Raw genomic sequence first — 20965 nt, forward strand, 5'->3', positions numbered from 1 at the left:
ATCCAAGTATTTTTCTCAAAATGCAAGTTTTATCACATAATTTTTGCTCCTAGTAGGTTGACACAATACTCCAAAAATCCCTCTTCATTGCAAAGCACCTAAACACCGAATTAAAAAATAGGTACACTGTTAAGTGTTATGTTATACTTTAAAAAAAGTAAAAAATTCTCCTAAGGGCAAGAAAATAAAAAATGAACTAGGAGCTGAAACTGAAGGGGAATGTAAACACCAGAGCTGCCTTAGAGGCAAATGTCAATTTCAAGGAAGTCTATGGCTATGTTCAGGGCTTCCCTGATAGCTCAGATGGTAAAGAATCTGCCTGAAATGCAGGAGATTCCCGTTTGATTCCTGGGTTGGGAATATCTGCTGGAGAAGGGATAAGCTACCCACTCCAGTATTCCTGGGCTTCCTTTGTGGCTCAGCTGGTAAAAAATCTGCCTGCAATGTGGGAGACCTGGGTTTGATCCCTGGGTTGGGAAGATGCCCTGGAGAAGGGAAAGGCTACTAACTCCAGTATCCTGGCTTGGAATTCCATGGACTATATAGTCCAAGGGGTTGCAAAGAGTCGGATTCAACTGAGTGACTTTCACTTTCATGGCTATATTCAAGGGGATGGATGCACCATGAGTCAGAGACCATCTCTAGGGGCTGCTGAACCTGAGATGCTTGCAAAAAGTGGGTGCTTGAATGGGCTATACCATCAGCGAAAGGATGGGCTAGAAAATAAATATCCTTGCAAAGGAGAGCAAGCAAGGAAATCAGTGTTTCTACCACATCTATAGACTGAATAAAAAGAGTCATTCCTGAGAATATGCACCACATGCCTGACTTCATAAACTGGGTACCACCCACGCAATTGAGGAATTTCTAAGATGGAAAATAAGAGAGCTCCTGTAGCACCTCCTATCACTAAGTGAAAACAAGAGCAAGTCCTTTTGGGAAGAAAGCATTCTCAGCCTGGGCCTTGAATTAGAATTTCCTCAGATTAATCCAAGAATATGTGCTTGCTACAAAAAGTGTTAGCAGAATAAGCAAACAGTGACCCTGGCAAAAACATCAGCAGAAACAATAGATAAACACACCTAGAAAATGGAAGTTAACAATTAATGAGTAGATCAAAAGGCAGATGTCATAGCTGATTGAGAAACGTGGAAGTAGCGCCCCCCACCTATCTTTGTGAATAAAATTTGTACAGAACACAAGCCTCACTCACTTATTTACATACTGTCTATTGACTCCTTTTGCTCTACAGGAAGAGTACAGTAACTGTGATAGACACCATATTGCCCATAAAGTCCAAAATATTTCCTATGCTTACTATCTGGCCCTTTATAGAAAAAATTTGCTGAGTTCTGAACTAGAAGATAGAACTAAAAATATTACACAGAATGAAGCTAGAGAAATAAGCAGACAGAATATATATTAGACATATTTACAGATATAGAAGATAAAATGCCTAATATATGGTTAATTGGCATTTAAGAGAGAGCACGTTTAGAGAGGAGACAAAATTTAAAGAGATTACAATATTCCAGAACTGATGACAAGCATGGATCCTCATATCCCAATCAAGGTGAAATTCCACAAGAAATTTATACCTACGCAGTATCAGGACATGTGGATCAGAAATCCACAAAAATCCCAAACAGAATTCTTTAAAAAGAAATCCACATGTAGTCATATAACAGTTAATCCACAAAACATAAAAAATCAAAATAATCTTAAAAGTCTTAAGTTAAATTCCCCTTCAAAGAATGGTAATGTGTATGCCCAGCAGTGGGATTGCTGGGTCATAAGGCAGTTCTATTTGCAATCACAGCACTGTTTATAATAGCCAGGACATGGAGACAACCTAGATGTCCATCAGCAGATGAATGGATAAGAAAGCTGTGGTATATATACACAATGGAGTATTACTCAGCTATTAAAAAGAATACATTTGAATCAGTTCTAATGAGATGGATGAAACTGGAACCGATTATACAGAGTGAAGTAAACCAGAAAGAAAAACACCAATACAGTATACTAACACATATATATGGAATTTAGAAAGATGGTAACGATAACCCTGTATGGGAGACAGCAAAAGAGACACAGATGTGTAGAGTGGACTTTTGGACTCTGAGGGAGAGGGAGAGGGAGAGGGTGGGATGATTTGGGAGAATGGCATTGAAACATGTATACTATCATGTAAGAAATGAATCTCCAGTCTATGTTCGATGCAGGATGCAGGATGCTTGGGGCTGGTGCACGGGGATGATCTGGAGGAATGGTGTGGGGTGGGAGGGGGGAGGGGGGTTCATGTTTGGGAGCTCATGTACACCCGTGGTGGATTCATGTCAATGTATGCCAAAACCAATACAGTATTGTAAAGTAAAATAAAGTAAAAATAAAAATTTAAATAAAAATAAATAAATAAAAATAGAAAAAAAAAAAAAAGAATGGTAATGAAGCCTTCTTAACAAAGGAAGCCAGAAGACAATGGAGTGCTACCTTCAAAGTTTGGAGAGAAAACAACAAAGTAGAATGTATAACAAGCAAAGTTTTCTTTCAAAAATGTCAATGAAACAAAGATAACTTCAAATAAAAATTGGTGATCTATAGGTATTCTATTTTAATAATATACTTTGGGAAAAATGTAATTTCTAAATTGAAGCAAGTATTGAGTATAAAATAATAAAAACAATAAAAATAATGTCTAATGCTTAAGATTAGAAAACAAGTAAGGATTAAATTAAACTACTAGACAGCATAAGTGTGTTAAGTCACACACAAATATTCTAAGGCCTCTGCACTCTCCACTCTCCAGAATGAGAGGAAATTTGCTGATTAGTGTAAGATTTAAAATTTTAGCAATATACAAGGTAAAATCTCAAATGGTGAAAACTGTAAATGAGAAGGAAACAAAAAAAAGAAAATAACCTGTATGAAATAAAAAGGAGGCAATAAAGAAACAGAAAACTTAGAAACATGAGCCAAAAAGAGTCTCAAATAAAATGGTAGAAATGCATTTACTTATATCAATACATCTGATAATTGTAAATGAACTAAAATGATTAAAAATAGAAATTATTATACTGGATAATTAAATCAGAATCTAGTTTGCTATTTATAAGAGTACAGCAGTGTCAATATGACACTAAAAAATTAAACATATATCAGACAAATACCAAAAGAAGGCTACACTAATAACCATCTAAAGAAACTTTAACGTAAAATGCATTATTAATTATGTAAAGGGTCACTAAATCATGAGAATAACTGCCATTTGCCAAGAAGATTTAATAATTTTTAAACCTGAAAGTACCTAATAAACAGCCTCAAATTACAAAGCAAAAATTGGTAGAAGCAGAGGAAGAAACCACGACTGCAGTGGCAGCTTTCCATTCACCTTGGTTACAACCTTACAGGTCAAGTCCGTAAAAGATCAGTCAGAGTTTGGAAGATCTGAACCACACAACTCCTGCTTGCCCCACCAAACTACACAATATACATATTCTTCAAGCAAGATGAAACATTTATCATATTTAACATATCAGTTCAGTTCAGTCGCTCAGTTGTGTCCGACTCTTTGCGACCCCATGAATCGCAGCACGCCAGGCCCCCCTGTCCATCACCAACTCCGGGAGTTCACTCAGACTCATGTCCATCGAGTCCGTGATGCCATCCAGCCATCTCATCCTCTGTCGTCCCCTTCTCTTCCTGCCCCCAATCCCTCCCAGCATCAGAGTCTTTTCCAATGAGTCAACTCTTTGCATGAGGTGGCCAAAGTCCTGGAGTTTCAGCTTTAGCATCATTCCTTCCAAAGAAATCCCAGGGCTGATCTTCAGAATGGATTGGTTGGATCTCCTTGCAGTCCAAGGGACTCTCAAGAGTCTTCTCCAAGACCACAGTTCAAAAGCATCTATTCTTTGGTGCTCAGCCTTCTTCACAGTCCAAGTCTCACATCCATACATGACCACTGGAAAAACCATAGCCTTGACTAGACGGACTTTAGTCGGCAATTGGCCATAAAGGAGTCTCTAGTTACGAAGAATCAATATCACATGGATTACATTCTCTGAACACAGAGAAATTAAGTTAGAAATCAATTTTCAAGAATCTAACCCAAAGAGATTCACTTTTATAGGAATTCTAAAATATAAATAATTCTGTGTCTAAGAAGAAATTATAATGGAAAGTTAGAACTGCTGACAAAGAATTTTAATCAGATACACTATCAAAATGCATATATGTAATAAAAGCAGTACTTAGTGGAAACTGAAGCTTAAATACTTATTTTAGAAAAAGAAGAAAAGAGGACTATTAATGAGTTAAATTTAGGAATTTAATGATTTAATTTAGGAAGGTAGAAAAAATAATCCAAGAAAGTAGAAGGAAGGAATAATAAAGAAAAAATTTAATGAAATGGTTGACAATAGCAGGGAGCACACAGGGGAACTTTTAGGACGACAGAACTGGCACGAGGGTAGTGAATAGATGACTCAATGTATCTGTCAAAACTGACAGAACTGTAAGAGCCATAAAGCAAAAGAGTGAACTTTACTGTATATAAGCGTAAAGGAAAAAAACATTCTATATATCAACTAGGATGCTGAGGGACCCTAGGATGGAATGCATATTGTGCACGTGACTCTAACTGTGTTGTATGACAGAACCTCACTAGAGAGAGGGAGGGAGGAAAGGAAGTGTCATATTGAACCTTGGAAGACAGTTTTGATTGGAAACTCTAAGTTCAATGAGTGAAGGACCTGTACACAAAGTACTCTAGTTGGTGAATTTTGAAACTGCTTTTCACATATACTGCTGCTGCTAAGTCACTTCAGTCACGTCCAACTCTGTGCGACCCCATAGACAGCAGCCCACCGGGCTCCCCCATCCCTGGGATTCTCCAGGCAAGAACACTGGAGTGGGACTGAACAAATAAGTAAATGGATGGGATAGTGGAAGCCACGTTTCTCACTGCTGAAGAGATAAGTTACAAATAGGCAAAAAAGGATAGTGAATATGAACTCTGGGGTACTGGATTGGAGGCAGAGACATCAGTATGAACTCATGGGTTAGTATACATACAGGGTTAAAGCACCAAACTGACGTGCAATAGTGATAGCAAATGGTTTGGATGTATACATATACATATATTTTGTTTCATTGGATTGTTTTTAATGCAATAGCATCACACACTATATTCTTTACAAACCTTAGTATGTTAGAAAACCACACCGAGATCCAACTTGAGACCTCAAACTCTCTTCCACATTTTAGATGCTAAAAGGCTTGAAAAGTCCTAAACTTTTGGCTACACCAGAAAAGCAGCTCTTGCTTCTCTTCATTGTTAACTTGATCTATATTCTAACATGGGGGTCCCCAACCCATGATACTGGTCCATAGCCTGCTAGGAATTGGGCTGCACAGCAGGAGGTGATCAGTGGGTGAGTGAGAGAAGTTTCATCTGTATTCATAGCCACTCCCCATGGCTTATATCCCCTCAGTCTGTGGAAAAAAAATATCTTTCATGAAACCAGCCCCTGGTGCCAAAAAATTTGGGGACTGCTGAAGGCAGTCTGAAAAATCCATACTGAAAAATCCCTTTGCCTTATTTCTTCTGCAATTATTTACGTTCAGTAGGCTATTTAATGCATTGCTTTAGGGGAAAAAAAAAAGGAGCTGTTTGCTGTGCATGAATGGTGTGGAGCGACAAGAAAGAAAGTTGATTAGGTGACCTTGGTAATTACTGCCGCAAGGTGCAGTATGGTAACTTACTTACCCTGGGTAATGGGGTACCTGGTTCCTGCTTTGCCTGTGTCTATGTGGCTGCCCTGTTAGACCCCACTGCTTTCCAGCAACAAGAGAGGCTGGGACGGAATGTAGGGGAGGAGATCCCAGAACCTTCCTGTGGCTCCTTCTAATGATCCTGGACAGTAGATGAAGTGAGGCACCTATTTAAGGCTTTCCCAGTCTCATCTTCCTGCTGGAGACTTGCGTAGAGTGAGCTACTTGATAGCACTATCAAGTCCAGCTCTGCACTGCCAGTCTTTTACAGAGAAATTCCCCAAAGTTTATTAACTACTTTGTGTGTGTGCGCGCACTCAATCACTCAGTTTTGTGCAACTCTTTGTGATGGACTGTAGCCCTCCAGGTCTTCTGTCTATGGAATTTTCCAGGCAAGAGTACTAGAGTGGGTTGCCATTTCCTCCTCCAGGGGATCTTCCCGACTCAAGGATCAAACTTGCATCTCCAGCATCGGCAGACAGATTCTTTACCGCTGCACCACCTGGGGAGCCCTTTAACTCCCATACCCTATGCAAAATATCACTGCTTGATATTTAAGTGATATATTATCACTTACAAAGTGTTTACATAATCATATTTGACTGATTTAGCAACTGTATGGAGTAGGCAAAATTGATGATATTAGTCACAAGGAACAGATGGGGAAACTGAGGCTCAGACAGGACCAACTGCTCCAAGAAAAATAGCTCTAAAGTGGGGGAACCTGGGCAAGAAGACAGATGTGCTGACTGGTAGCTCAGCGCTCTTTCCAACATAGTAAATCTCTCCCCAACTTGCTCAGTTTCTGACTCTGTCTTATTTTAAAAAGCATAATTATTAATAGTACTGAACTTCAGGTTGGGTAGGTATAGGTATTTCTGTTGGAAAGTCTGATTGAGGCAGATTTAGGTTGTAATATAGTTTCTGACAGAATCAATAATAGTTCCTCAGTGTGTATTTAAAAGGCCCTCATTGCTAACTGTCCTTTCTGCTTCTACACATGTAGCACCTGGGATAAAATCTGTCAGGTCAGCCACATGGTATAAGTTTCACCTTGCTATGGTATTTTATCTGCTTGCTCCCCTGTCCCAGAAGTGAGTCTCTAGATTCATAATGGGTGTGATACTTACACTTAATTTCTCTAAGCCATGTATCAAAAGAGCAGAATTAAGACGTGGTAATGAAAATTCTTAATGACACTATTTGAGGCAATTGTCTATGATTTGACTCAAAATGTGCACCCCTGTCTCTAAAATGAGAGGCAGGAAGTTGAGGCATGATTTCCAAAGTAAGAGGAAATGTCTCTGAAGACGGAGGTATCATGATACGATGATTTGACTGATACCTGTGAAGGTTGCGTACTACTCTGTGGTATGATCTGGAATCCACAGAAAGCAGGGATTGCTTTACACATAAACTGCAGTCACATTGTCCTCCCTGGACTTGAAAAACTTGCACAGCTGAGCTGGCCTTTGTCGGGCACACAGCAGCTCAAAGATGGCCCTACTAGATCACACAAGACTCAGCGTCTCCGCTGCGTCTCTCACATCAAACAGGGGCATGAAAGCCCTTCTGTGTTCTTGCTTTAGTCTCTCCACCCTCAGCCTGACTCACAAAACCAGGATGTCTAAGCCCATATATCAGCCTAGAACTCGCCCAACAGGCATTGTCTCTGAAAGTCTCTTTTTTCCTCGCTGACAGCCCTGAGTGGAGCCGAGGTTGCGTGTGGGGCCGTGTGAGGCAAGCACGCTGCATCCTGCAGGGGTGGCTCAGTTTTCTGTCCTTGACTCACTTTTCTGTCTTCCTTTCCTTTTCTTTCTCTTCCTTGGGTCTTTGTACCAGCCAGATCTCTTCTGTTGAACTCTATTCTCTTACTCCTGAAACACTCAGAGTGCTATTCAGAGATGCTGGATCTGATGGGAATGCACCCGCCTATGGCGCTGAGTGCCTTGTGGCAGGATGGGCTCCTGGAAATGGTTCAGAGCCAGACAGCACCACTGTCATTTGCGCCCATCCTTAACAAAAGAGAGTCTTCCTTTCTTTTGCATTTTTGACAGAGGCAGTTCAGGTGAGCAAAGTGACTCTTTGAGGCTGTGTCTTGACAGAAGGAAAAACGATCACAAGAGAATATGGCCAACGCTGTAGAAAAGTCAGACTTGACATTGATGGTATTTTTAATGGAAGTCTGGATAAATATCAGACACCACAGACGGGGATGAGAGAAGTTTATTTTCACAAGAGGAGGTTGCTAAAATCCAGAACCTTCTATCAGTGAAGAAATTAAGAGTGTAATTACATACATATTGAAATATTTTGACTGAGCCTGCAGTGAAAGTGAAATTCACTTAGTTGTGTCCAACTTTTTGCAACCCCATCTCCCGGCCAGAATACAGAGTGGGTAGACTTTCCCTTCTCCAGGGGAATCTTTCCAACCCAGGGATTGCACCAGGGTCTCCTGCATTGCAGGCGGATTCTTTACCAGCTGAGCCACAAGGGAAGCCCAAGGATACTAGAGTGGGTAGCCTATCCCTTCTCCAGGGGATCTTCCTGACCCAGGAATTGAACCAGGGTCTCCTGCATTGCAGGCAGATTCTTTACCAGCTGAGCCACCAGGGAAGCCCTGCATAACTACTTATTTTTCACATTTTTCATCCTCTCACAATTCACATGCTTCTGGCTGGCTGACAAAGGGAAACATATTAGAATAATGTCCAATCCATATTGATATCGTGCTTTATAATTACCCAGGATGGTCCCCTTAGTGCTTCGCTTTTTCCATATGGTAACGCCCATTTTCAGAAAGGTTAGATAATTTGTGCAACATAGCTCAGCTTGCAAGCTGCAGAGCCAAGGTTCAAGTAGAGGTCTTCTGCCTCTTTTAATTCTTTTACTGTGACAGCATGACATTTCTGAGTGACATTTGTTAGACTCTAAACATTATAGAAAGTATTATGTCTTTAAGGTTATCTTGGAACATTTTACCCTAAACTGAGGTTCAAATTCCCCCCAAATCTATACTCTTTCTTTTTTCTTAAGATATGTCTAACCTAAATGCTGAATCAGAAACTATTGACTATTGAAACTGACTATTCTAAAACCCCACCCAGGGATACCTGCATATGTACACATTTTAATCTGGAAAATGGATTTAACGTGTAATGAAAAGTGAAACTGTTAGTAATTCAGTCATGTCTCTCTGCGACCCCATGGACTACAGCCTGCCAGACTCTTCTGTCCATGGAATTCTCCAGGCAAGAATACTGGAGTGGGTACCCATGCCCTTCTCCAGGGGATCTTCCTGACCCGAGGCTTGAACCTGGGTCTTTGGCATTGCAGGCAGATTCTTTACAGTCTGGGCCACCAGGGAAGCCCTTACTGTGTAATAGTAAGTATAATATATGCGTGAACAGATAAACATACCTTACATTGCACTTTACAGTGTACCATCATAAGAAAAACAATAGTTTACAGAATAGAAGTAACTATGGCAACCTACAGATTCAAATCACGCTGCCTCCCATGTGGTGGCAGGAGCTCCCAGTTACCTCAGTAACCTTCCATTAACATGTGTCTCAAACACATGCATTTTGGGGGGCACATTAACTAAATTTTCCACTTAATGTCCTCACTTTAATTTCACCTTTCTGTGTTAATGACTAAAACATGCTGATCCTATTGTGCTCTCTGGGTTTGTCTATTTCATGGCAACCTTCTTGTCCTCCTACATTTCAGAGTGCTGCCTAAACTTGGAGGCCGCGCTTTTGATACCCACTGGTCAGGAGGAATTAAGATAGAGCCTGGAGAGAGAAGAGACTGTTTTTACTACAACAGCCCCTTACTTTGCCTATCAAACAGTCATCCGGTTATCCTGACTGTCTCATGCTTGTCCTGGCATCTCACCCAATCCCTCAAAGTTTGCTGAGTGCAGAGGGTTTAATTTGGGGTAACAGGAAAAGTGATTAAAGTCTGAGTCGCTCAGTAGTGTCTGACTCTTTGCAACCCCATGAACTGTAGCCTGCCAGGCTCCTCTGTCCATGGAATATCCCAGGAAAGAATACTGGAGTGGGGTAGCCATTCTCTTCTCGAGGGGATCATCCCCACGCAGGGATCAAACTGAGGTCTCTCGCATTGCAGGCAGAGCCACCAGGGAAGTAAAAGGAAAAGACAGATGGAAAATGGATAGGCCGTTACTGGAAAAGACATTAACATAAATAATAAAGTCATTCATTCATTCATCAAATGTATACTGAACACTTAGATTTTGTGTTCGGGTGTTACTTTTTGTCAGGCACTCTGCTAGGAGCTCAGAGAGCTTTAGGAGGTGGCTTCATGAGATGATGGATTTAACTTTAAACATGGAGACTTTAAAGCATCAGCAGAATAGTCAAGCTGCCAGTTGTAGATAGAGACCTATAGCTTAGGAGAATAATTTAGCTGGAATTATCTGTATAAAGAGAGGTCAGCATTAAAGCTGTGGAAAGTGGCAAGATCACCAAGGTAGAATTTTCACTGAAGTAGAAAAAAATTCTCAGGACGAGAGAGCAAGTTCAAGAACAGATATAAAAACAAAGCACCATACAACACTTGGGGTCTAGAGAAACAGAAATTATTAAAAAAGAAGTGGCAGAAAAAAAAAAAAAAGAGCTGAAATAGCTACATTGGGGAAAATGAGCAGCCTTTACCAGAAGCACAGGGACTTATGAATTCCATAGCACTGACTTTCCCATGAGAGTAAAGAGGGTGAAGCTGGAGAAGGAGATCTATTTCAAGTAAGCTCACCAGCAAAGTGAGGAGGTGGGAGCCAAATGGGGGAAAAGGTGAGAGGAGTTTTGCGGGGAAGATGAAGAGAACAATGGAAAGGTAGCTTGACAGGATAATCATATTAGACAATGTAAACTATCCCTTAACATGCTTTTCTTTGTGGATGGGGCGGTGCTTCAAAATCACTGCAGATGGTGCCTGCAGCCATGAAATTAAAAGATGCTTGCTCCTTGGAAGAAAAGTTATGACCAACCTACACAGCATATTAAAAAGCAGAGAGATTACTTTGCCAACAAAGGTCTGTCTAGTCAAGGCTATGGTTTTTCCAGTTATATATGGATGTGAGAGTTGGACTATACAGAAAGCTGAGCTCTGCAGAATTGATGCTTTTGAACTGTGGTGTTGGAGAAGACTCTTGAGAGTCCCTTGGACTGCAAGGGGATCCAACTAGTCTATCCTAAAGGAAATCAGTACTGAATATTCATTGGAAGGACTGATGCTGAAGCTGAAACTCCAATACTTTGGCCACTTGATGCAAAGAACTGACTCATTGGAAAAGACCCTGATGCTGGGAGGGATTGGGGGCGGGAGAAGAAGGGGACTACAGAGGATGAGATGGTTGGATGGCATCACTGACTCAGTGGACATGAGTTTGAGTAAACTCTGGGAGTTGGTGATGGACAGGGAGGCCTGGCATGCTGTAGTCCATGAGGTCACAAAGAACTGGACACAACTGAGTGATTGAACTGAACTGAACATTCTTTTCACCACTCCCAAACCAGGCACTGTTTTAAGTGCTTGATGAATCTCTATCACAACTGATGATTTCAGAGAGAGATACTATTCTCTTTCTTAGAGACAGGTAAGCGGAGACACAACTAGATGAAGCAGCTTGCCCTCCCTCACATAGTTAGTATTATTGTTCTGTTATGTTGTGAGGCTTAGGCTTGTGGGAAGAATGGAAATAAAACAGAGGGAGATAGGAACTTTCCTCATGGTCTAGTTGGTTAAGAATCTGCCTTCCAATGCAGGGGATGTGGATTTGATCTCTGGTTGAAGAACTAAGATCCCACATGTCTGGGGGCAACCAAGCCCAAGTGTGTCAAAACTACTGAGCTTGCAACTAAGACCCGACACAGCCAAAATACACACACACACACATGTATACGTATATAAAGAAAATAAAGAGGTGACGATGAAAGAATGGCTGAGGCAAGGTACAATGATAAGAGCTACCTCCTTTATGAGAGGAGCCCCCACTAGCAAAGTTTCCCTGGAAAGAGACTGGGAGAAGAGAGTAAATAATATAAAAGAAAGACTTAAGTCCAGGGATACATATTTGTGGGGGCCTGCATTACATGTATTTTGCTATTTTGGTAAAACAAGAGGTGAGGTCACTGCCTCAGAGTGCTAAAAGGGGATACCTGTTCTTCAAGTGTGGATCAGGGAAGGGGCTGGGAGGAGACCTACATCAGCCCATTATTTATCTCACTTTATCAATGAGCACATTCCACCATGGAAAAGCAAGAATCATTAGGTATTCACAAACCTGCTCACAAACCCTACCCAGACATATATATGCATTACAAGAGAAATCCAGAAGACACTCAAGCTAGGCAGATCCTAGTACTAGGTGGTGCATACGAACTAAAAGGCAACTTCTAATCTCACAGACACTCCGTGTTTCAAGTGGTTTTAATGGCAAAAAGAAACATAAAGTGCAGCCCACCTAAATCAACTGCATATTGATGTACATTTTTCCTTTGTGGGTTGTTTCTTTTCCCTCTTGCAAGAAGTGATTGCTATTTAAAATCTGTTACTAGGTGATGATGGCAAAGCACGTTTTTCTCTCTTCCCAAGTTCAACCCTCCACATTTCACTGTGTGTTTGCAAGTAAAAATACCTGTTGCCATGCACATGAGAGGCACAGAATGCAAAGCTGTAATGGAGCAGGGTTGGATCAATGACAGCACCGTTTTCCGAATGTTCCATCAGTTCTGTAAGGTAGCAGAGATGTCTGTGACAGCCCCTCACGCCGTAGCGGGCACAGTACTCATCCAACACAAAGACCTGGCCAGGGCTAAACCACCCCTGCAAAAGGAAGAACAACAACAGAAAAAAATTATTATTTTTTCTGTACCAGAATTCACTTTTCTGCAGACACTATTAGGTATTGTAAGCAGAAAATGCATTACAGTGTCTTTTGACAATTTTTTTTTCTATTAGCAGTATATTTCCTATTGTTTTTAAAACAGCAAATGCCATCAATTTTGGAACTGGTCTGGGCCACTGACAGCTTAACACCATCCTCTCTTTACTGCCACAGCAAGGCAGGGGCAACCTGCTCTTCTCTGCTGTCACTCACAACTAGTCAAATTTATTCGCGGCATCTAAAATGTGGGTTGCAAAGAATAACCTTCCAACAGACTTCAATCTCTATATGAATCAATTAAAAATAAAATGGCAAAGCAAACCAGATAACTGAAATCACCTAGTTTCCAAAAGCACTGTATAAAGTGAACTGAGAGAATTTCAGTAAGTTTTAGCCATGGTATTTAAATTATTATTTGGGTATTTAAATATTTTGGATATTGTTCTCACTCTACTGTCTTTCCATGACAAATATAACAAAGTTAATGTCTTACAGTTTCTGGTTCTCTTGAAAAGAGATGTTAGGGTGGGTATATGAGCTTGGCTAATAAGAGAGGGCCAGGTTAGGGAGAGCCGGTTTACAAAATATTTCAGTGGATTATATGGATTAATTCAAGATAAAAAAAAAAGAGAATGAAGAGGAGGATAAAGGAAAAGAAGAGTGTGAAATGCAGAAAGATGAGATAAAAATAAAATGCACTAAAATTCAATAAAAAATTTTAAAAGAAGGAAGAGGAGGAAAAAATACTAGAATACTACTGTGGTGATGGTGAAGGCGCTGTACTAGACATACTGTATATATCTTTAATATTTAGAACTATCATGCATATTAGTTATTATGATTCCATGTTATAGATACAGCAGCTAAAGTTGAGAGGTGTTCAGTGAATTGCTTAAGACGACAGTGCAAATCAGCTGCTGAGCCATGTTAACATCCAGGGTCATCTCGAGCTCAAATGCTCTTTCTAATCACACCTGCCCTTGAGGTCCAGCTGAATACACTGTAGTGTTCTCCTCACACTCCATACGGCCTCTGAGGTCATCCACGTGGTCAAAACGACTTTCTGACATTTCAAGAACTAACCCCATGGAGTGGAATCCAAGAGGAAAGCGTTCCTGTTGATGATCAATCTATGTGTGCTTGTCCCCGGAAAGACAGATGAGGGCTTTGTGATGACTTGTTTTACTCTCTAATTATAAAGTTTGGGCTCGATTGGGTTTAAGCTACATAAATGCATGTTGAATAACAGGTACTTAATAGTGAGTCTATAAATGAATTAATGAACATCAGCATGATCATGGCAGTAAGTTGTTCCATTTCTTCCTGTCTGTTGAAACATCTCTGGTGAGCTTAGAGTATGTCCTGTCTAAAATCTTAAAGAGAGTGTAACTCTATTGCTTGCAGCCATCATGTTCAGTAGCCAAGAGATGAAGTGGTGATAGAAACATGAAGATTCTGGCCAGCGGAATTTCAGACGAATTGCCACCAACAAAATAAATCCTTGGATTTAAAGGCACAAGAGATTTTTAGGCTATAGTTCAATGCACACATTCTAAGGAGTCAAGGATTCCTTCCCTTCTACTTGTAAATTATAGCTTGCATTCCAAATTTTGGCTGGTTTAAACACAAAGTAGCAGTTTAGCTACTCTTAATGCATTTTTAAAATAAAGTAATTCCAATTATTTTTGGAGCGTTAGATGAAACTAAAGCTTTCCTCTGTTACACACAGCCATCATAATATTGTTTATTACACGGTTTCTCTCCCCTGTCACTTAGGTAGTCTTTGTAGGAATGAGAGAGAGACATGAATGGTATCACCATTTAGTGAGCAGAATTTAAACTTTAAAATGTCTGTATAGGTGTTAGTAAATCCTATCACAGAGGTTATTTTTTTAGTCTTTAGCAAAGCCTTCTATTTTCATTCCACCTCTCCAGAGAGACCAAGAAACCACAGTTCAGCGTCTGTTCGAGTCCTTTCTCCTGGCTATTGAGTGGCACAGCAGTGATCTTCAAGTGTATAATTTTCAAATTGGGAAGCAATCGATTGGAATCTTTTATCCCTAACTCCAACTATTGTTATTAAATGAGTCAGGGATAAAAGGCTGCTTCATAACAAGTATTTCTCACTTAAAAAAATCTCTCACTTTAACCTATAGGGGATGAGATAAGTTTGTACTAACCAAGCAAGAATAGGAATCATTCAGTCTATGATCCAAAGTCTGCCTCTGGAGTATTCTAAACAGGAAGGCGTGGTCCAACTTGCAGGGGTTTGCAGAAATAAACTCATCCATACCATGTTTCTGAAAACGGTCTGCATCTGTGAATTCAGAAAAGCATGTACCTTTATTTTCCTGGTTTAATAATAATAGCAAATGAGGTTTTTGAACAACACAAAATGAATGTTTCATGATAACAGATAAATACTTTGCACTACATAAAGTATGAGGCCATGAATTCAGCAAAAACCATAAAATACAATATATTTATAGCCTAAATAAAAATGACAGGGAAAAACCTGCCAATCAGTTGGAAGGAGGAAATTCTATTTTCATTCAAAGCTACTTCAAATATCTACCACAGAAATAATCTCACCCCACCCTAATATTAAGAAAAGTTGATACATTTTAAGTATATATTTACTGAGCTGGAAAACAGCCCAGGTCTATTCATTAAAAAAAATGACAACGATGGCTAGAAGCCTGCTTTCCAAATGGCAAACTAGGGCAGAAATGAACACACTTGCTTCAGCTGGATCACTTCCAGCCTTTTTTTGTAGGGAGCTTTTAATGGGACCAACTTTAATGTAGAAATGGCAATGAATGCTTCCAGGCTTCAAGTTTAAGACACATGAAAAAGGGAACATCATGCTTGTGCAAATATGCAGACAAAGCACAACGTCCCAAATGGCACTTCAATCAAAGGCCCAAATTTATTGTTCTTCACAGATTGCATCTTTCAACGTCTGTAGACCCTGCGGGTTTATCAAAAGGCAAGCTTTTATGATTGCCTTCATTAATGGTATGTTTTGTCAAAGTCTTCAATGTGAGTTCTTTACTAACGATAGAGACAGCGAGCCACACACCACCCCAAAGGAGTGCCGGGGTGTTACTACATTAGCTCCGTAAGAGATGTTGCGCATATTGGGCAAGCAACCAGCTATCAAGATAAAAGTGGGCTCTTCTCACAATGGTTGAGCTAAGGCCCCATTGTTCCTTAAAATTCACAGAGAGATCTCATTTCTGGTCATCACAAGCAGCACAGTCCTAAATGCAAGCTAAATGTAGTTTTTAAAAACCTAGATGGTCCAACCCTAAAACTGCAATAGGAAAGGAGACAAAAGTTTATTGATTACACCCAATTATAGAGTCCGGCTCATAATAAAACTCAATATTGATCTGTGGACATGATGCTAACATAATCAGTCACATTTAGATATTTAGCTCAGATCATATTGATCCATGTCAAGTTCAACTTTCAGCCATATTTGTGGATGGAAGAAGTATATAATTCAAGCTGAAGGGTCTTCAGAATCACATGTTTAAAAAAAAGATACACAAACTAATTTATATCTCACATCAATGAAGGATATTAAAAGGTGAATGCAGCAAGGAAGCAATGAATGGCACTCATCAATGATGTGAGGTATGAGGTTCTGTCCATGGAGGAAGTGGCATATATACTCTTGCATTTAATAATTGCTTATCTGAATGATTAAATACATTACATGTGGTAAATTAGTATTTGTTGCATTTAACACTGAACTAAACTGCTTTTCCTGAACTGAGAAATGAGACAATCCAACTTCTCCTGTATTTATTCTTATGTCTGATTGCCTTTTAATATACTTAAATATATGATAATGTGAAATTATATCGAATGTGGAGGCAGAATATTGAAAACTGCAAGGCACCCATTATGAAATCAGATTTTATATTTTAAAGAATTTATCTTAGAATCTTCATCTCTCCATTTATCTGAGTAAAAAAAAGTTTTTAGCATCACCTTTAGGAAATTATAGTTTTAAAAAACATCTGCTGAATTTTATTCATTATTTCCTTCACCAGAGAAGGTCATAACAAGATGTTAAAAATAACACCCATTAATGGTTTATCTGTTGAGAACATGATATACAGAGATTTCAGAGAAAAAAAAATCCATAATTCCCCTTTTACTATAAAGTTTGTAGAAGGAAATTCTTATTTTAAAATAATAGGTGTACAGTCTTTAAAATAAAATATACAAGTTCATGACAAAATTGAGTCAATAGTTCTTTTCTGTAATTAAGTCATATATTCAAAAATGAATTTATAAAGTATCTTTCTCATGAAATATAACTCATATTATTTAATGTGATAAGTTTTTTCAAATTACACACATAAATGGATACTTTTCTAGCAAATACTGTTACTGATAAAAATAATATTTACAATAATAATCAAAGCCACAAACAGACTATACACTGACAGTGAAAAAACATACAGGCAAACCCACTAAAATTTTTATTAAAAAAAAAAAACAAAAAAAACCCTACACTTCCTCCAGGGCTATAAATTCAATGAAAAGGAAATGTTCTCTTAGGGATTATCCCATTTTCAAACACAGGTTGTAAAGACCCTGAGTATTTACTTCTTTTCTATGTCTGATCAGCACAATTTAAAATATTTTATGCAAACATACTTCACCATGTACTACTTTACTATATTTCATGAATTTATGAATAAAATAAATTATAAAGGAGACAGTTTTGATCTCTCTGTAGGAAAACATTTCATTTTAAAATTCTCTCATGAACCAAAGTAAAAAAGGAAAATAGCTAGTATTAAATATCTAGTTTCTTATTTTTATAAAATTATATTTTCCATATAGTTTTCTCTTGGTATAACATATCTTCAATCAGCTGTGGGGGTAACACAGAGTTATCAATTGGATTAAATGGAAATCACGCTTTCAATCAATTATGTAACCAAATCCAAGGCTTGGGAGGCTTGCTTTAAAACTGAGTTTATACTTGATTATCTTCAATTAATGTTCATCATAACACAAAATTATGGTAACTAGTCTTAAACAGAAAGTTATTCATGGCACTAATCAAATCTTCAAAGGTAGTTTAGTTTGTCTTTTGAAATAATATAAGGAAATTATCAAAAGAAACCAACGAGATATGAGATGAAACAATGTATTGTAAAACTGTCATAAATTGTGATGATTAACCTATGGACTAAGTACAGATGTTAGACATGGTAAATGAGCATACTGATGGAGAGTTTCTATGGTAACAGTTGGATACATGCTCTAGCATCTTTAGGTAGTACTGTCACCAGGTGTGGTAAAAGTGGATGGAATAAAACTCAAATTGAGAAAGATTACTATTTGCAATAGATTTAAGAAATGTTAGAGGCTTTATTCAAATGGGATCTGAAAATGTAAGTTTTTCATTAGTAGCTGTCGGAAGTCAAGAGAAAAGATTAATAAGCAGGCTCACAGTATCAATCTGAACAGTTAACACTGACTTGAAAATAGCTAGCATAGAAAACCCTGTGAGGTCTATTAGCAAGCTGGCAGATCCCACTATGCTGGGAGGGCTATCTGGTGGGAGCTGACCACAGTGAACCTAAACCCTAGGAAGGGCACCTAAGTCAGAGTTCAGCATGTGAGAAAGGAAAAAACAAATTGAAATGTTTCTCTTTCCTTTGCAACTAATTTTAAGGATGCCGAATGTTTTTCCTTTCTTTCTTTTTTTTTTTTTTGGCTGTTTCTGGTGTGAGAGAGATTAGAGATTAACAGAGCAAAGGGAAGGTAAAAGAGAGTTGGGGGAAAGGGCAAGAAGAAGAAAAGGAGGCCATTCATTCGCCTTCTAAGACCATTCACGTGCCCAGGGGTCCAGGCCTGGGACTCAGGTACCAAAAGGACTAATAAGAGGGTGCTGCTAGCTGAGAGCTTGTCTCTTCTGCAAAATCTTGAGCTAAACCAAGTAGCAAATGAACCTTTGGAAATACAACAACTTGTTTTAGAATTACCCTGTGTTTAGGGGTTTGCCTATAGCTCCATTTACCATCTCCCACTCCGATTAAACTTTCCTTTTAGCTTCCAATCTTCATTAGCTTGAAGATTCACAGCAAGTTAAAAGTGACACAAAGAACTACCACCTCCCTTTTGATGGCACACATATAGCCTTTAATAGGAGGAACTAATGTTTTAAAATTTTATGTAGATTATCTGGCTGGTATGTTCCTGTACATTTTATGCTGAAGACCTGAAAGAAAAAGTTGGTAGATACTGTTTCTTGAGGAGTCTGTTCATACCTCTATTATTAACTCAAATAATTTTTTGGCCTATTTTGGTAAATATATTAAAAATGAATGTACGGATTTATACGTCTTACTTTCTGCAGCAGATAACAAATCATACTTTTACACGATGACAATTTTAATCAACACATACAGACCTGTAATCATAGTAATATTTATTTTAAATAATCTATCATATTTTACCAATGAAGGGTGAAATTTAACTTACTAGGGTCAGTGAGGAGAATTAGCTTAAAACATTAAATATAAGTTTACAATCTGACAGAAGAATTTTTTAAAAATTTGGCTTAACATTGAAAAGAAGTACTCAGGTTCATTTTTGACACTGATTTATTATTGAAAGTTAGCTATTACTGTATTATATTAGGTAACAAACACAATATATTATGTTTGTGCCTAAGTGAAAGGAAAATTTTTTTAAAAGGTGCTTGCATAATCTTTTGTTTGGGGATTAAAATAAAGGATAGTTTAACCAAACACTGTCTGGCAGTTTGGCAAAAGACAGTGCACAGTTTGAAGCAGAAAAACTGGATAGCATTCTTCAGCCTTGCTTTAATTCACTTTTTTCCTTAGAATTTCCATGTATCTTAAAAGTCAGTGCAACAGGGAAGTAGAATACATCCTCTTATCAGATAAATCTATGAATATACACCATTATTTATATTTTTAAAAAGATAATGTTGTTCCTAATAAGTTAGATTTGATAATTATTATTTTGTTCTGACTATTCCTAACCATTCAGCATGGCTGGATTCAAAACTGAGCTTTTCTTTTTAAAGTTATAACACAGATACTTCAAAGAAAATTCAGGAAACAGAGACAATGAATTAGCAATCAATCCCTCTAATTAACTTATCCACTGTAAATATTTTATGTATAATTCTACCTATATTAAAAAAATTTTAACAGTGGCAATAATATCACATATATAATTTAGGATTTTCTCACTTAACGTTACAGAGCAATTTTGTAAGCTATAGTAACAATTTCATAGCAATTTCCTTTATGCTCACATGAATGAGAGATATTAGGTTGTTTTTACTTCCCTGTTGTGGCAAAAATAAGCTTTTCTGCTTCCTAAATGACAAGGTTAATGTAAATATTCCAGTTCTGCCTAGAAAGCAGTATCATGATATTCTAAATAAGATCATGATATTACTTGAAAAAATTTTATCATTATAAAAATGTTAGTATGATAAAGCAAAAAAAAAGTCATAAAAATACTTACCCTTACCAGCTATAGGCCAGCAAAGAAATGAAAAACATATTTAAATGGGTTAGAAACATTTATTTCTAGTCATTTAAATTTTATGTCATTTTCTCAGTTCACTAATGACTCTAGAAGTTGTCTTTCCAAGAGATGATCAAGAAAGAGAGAAAGGAATAATACGGAAGTCAAGGAAGAGAGGAAAATTAAGGCAAAACTACTCTCTGGATCAGTTCAGTGGCATCTCTGATAAAGGTCATGGTCAGTATCTCATTTAGATGAGACAGAAATACATTTTTCTTTATTCTTTCCTTTCCTTTTTAAAGATAAAACATCAGGGTCTGCGAGTAAACACAAAAAAACCCTCTTAACACGACTGCAACAGTTTGGATTTTTAGAACACATTTAGCTTTTTTAAAGCAAGTTAATCAAGGGGCTAAAAAATTCAGTTCCACTTAGCCTGATCAACACTGCCTTGACAACACATTGCTGTCTAATAGAAAGATTTTGCTGGGAAGACATTATATGGCTCTCTTACTAAACTGATTATCAGATCTTTTATTAAATCTGTATCAGGAAGTGATGATTTTAATGACCCAGTGCTTCCCAACCACCTCTCTTCCCACTTTGTGTAGGATGGATGATACCCTTTATAATACGGGCTTCCCTGGTAGCTCAGTGGTAAAGAATTCACCTGCCAATGCAGGAGACAGACTTGATCCCTGGGTTCGGAAGATCCCCTGGAGCAGGAAAGGGCAAACCACT

At 38.3% G+C, this 20965-nt stretch overlaps 1 protein-coding gene across 6 annotated transcripts in view; it reads right to left on the reverse strand.

The window, feature by feature from the left end:
* The window catches only part of CADPS2 (calcium dependent secretion activator 2), a 567905-nt gene that overhangs the window by 156822 nt on the left and 390118 nt on the right, over nt 1-20965 (reverse strand). For all 6 annotated transcript variants that reach the window (XM_069588282.1, XM_069588281.1, XM_069588283.1 and 3 more), the window contains exons 12-13: nt 14866-15002; nt 12437-12624 (exon numbers count right to left, since the gene is read on the reverse strand). In XM_069588282.1, coding sequence (XP_069444383.1) covers nt 12437-12624; nt 14866-15002 — 325 coding nt within the window. The remainder of the gene's footprint in view (nt 1-12436; nt 12625-14865; nt 15003-20965) is intronic.

The sequence above is a fragment of the Ovis canadensis genome, chromosome 4 (assembly GCF_042477335.2).
Source record: "Ovis canadensis isolate MfBH-ARS-UI-01 breed Bighorn chromosome 4, ARS-UI_OviCan_v2, whole genome shotgun sequence".
NCBI lineage: Eukaryota > Metazoa > Chordata > Mammalia > Artiodactyla > Bovidae > Ovis > Ovis canadensis.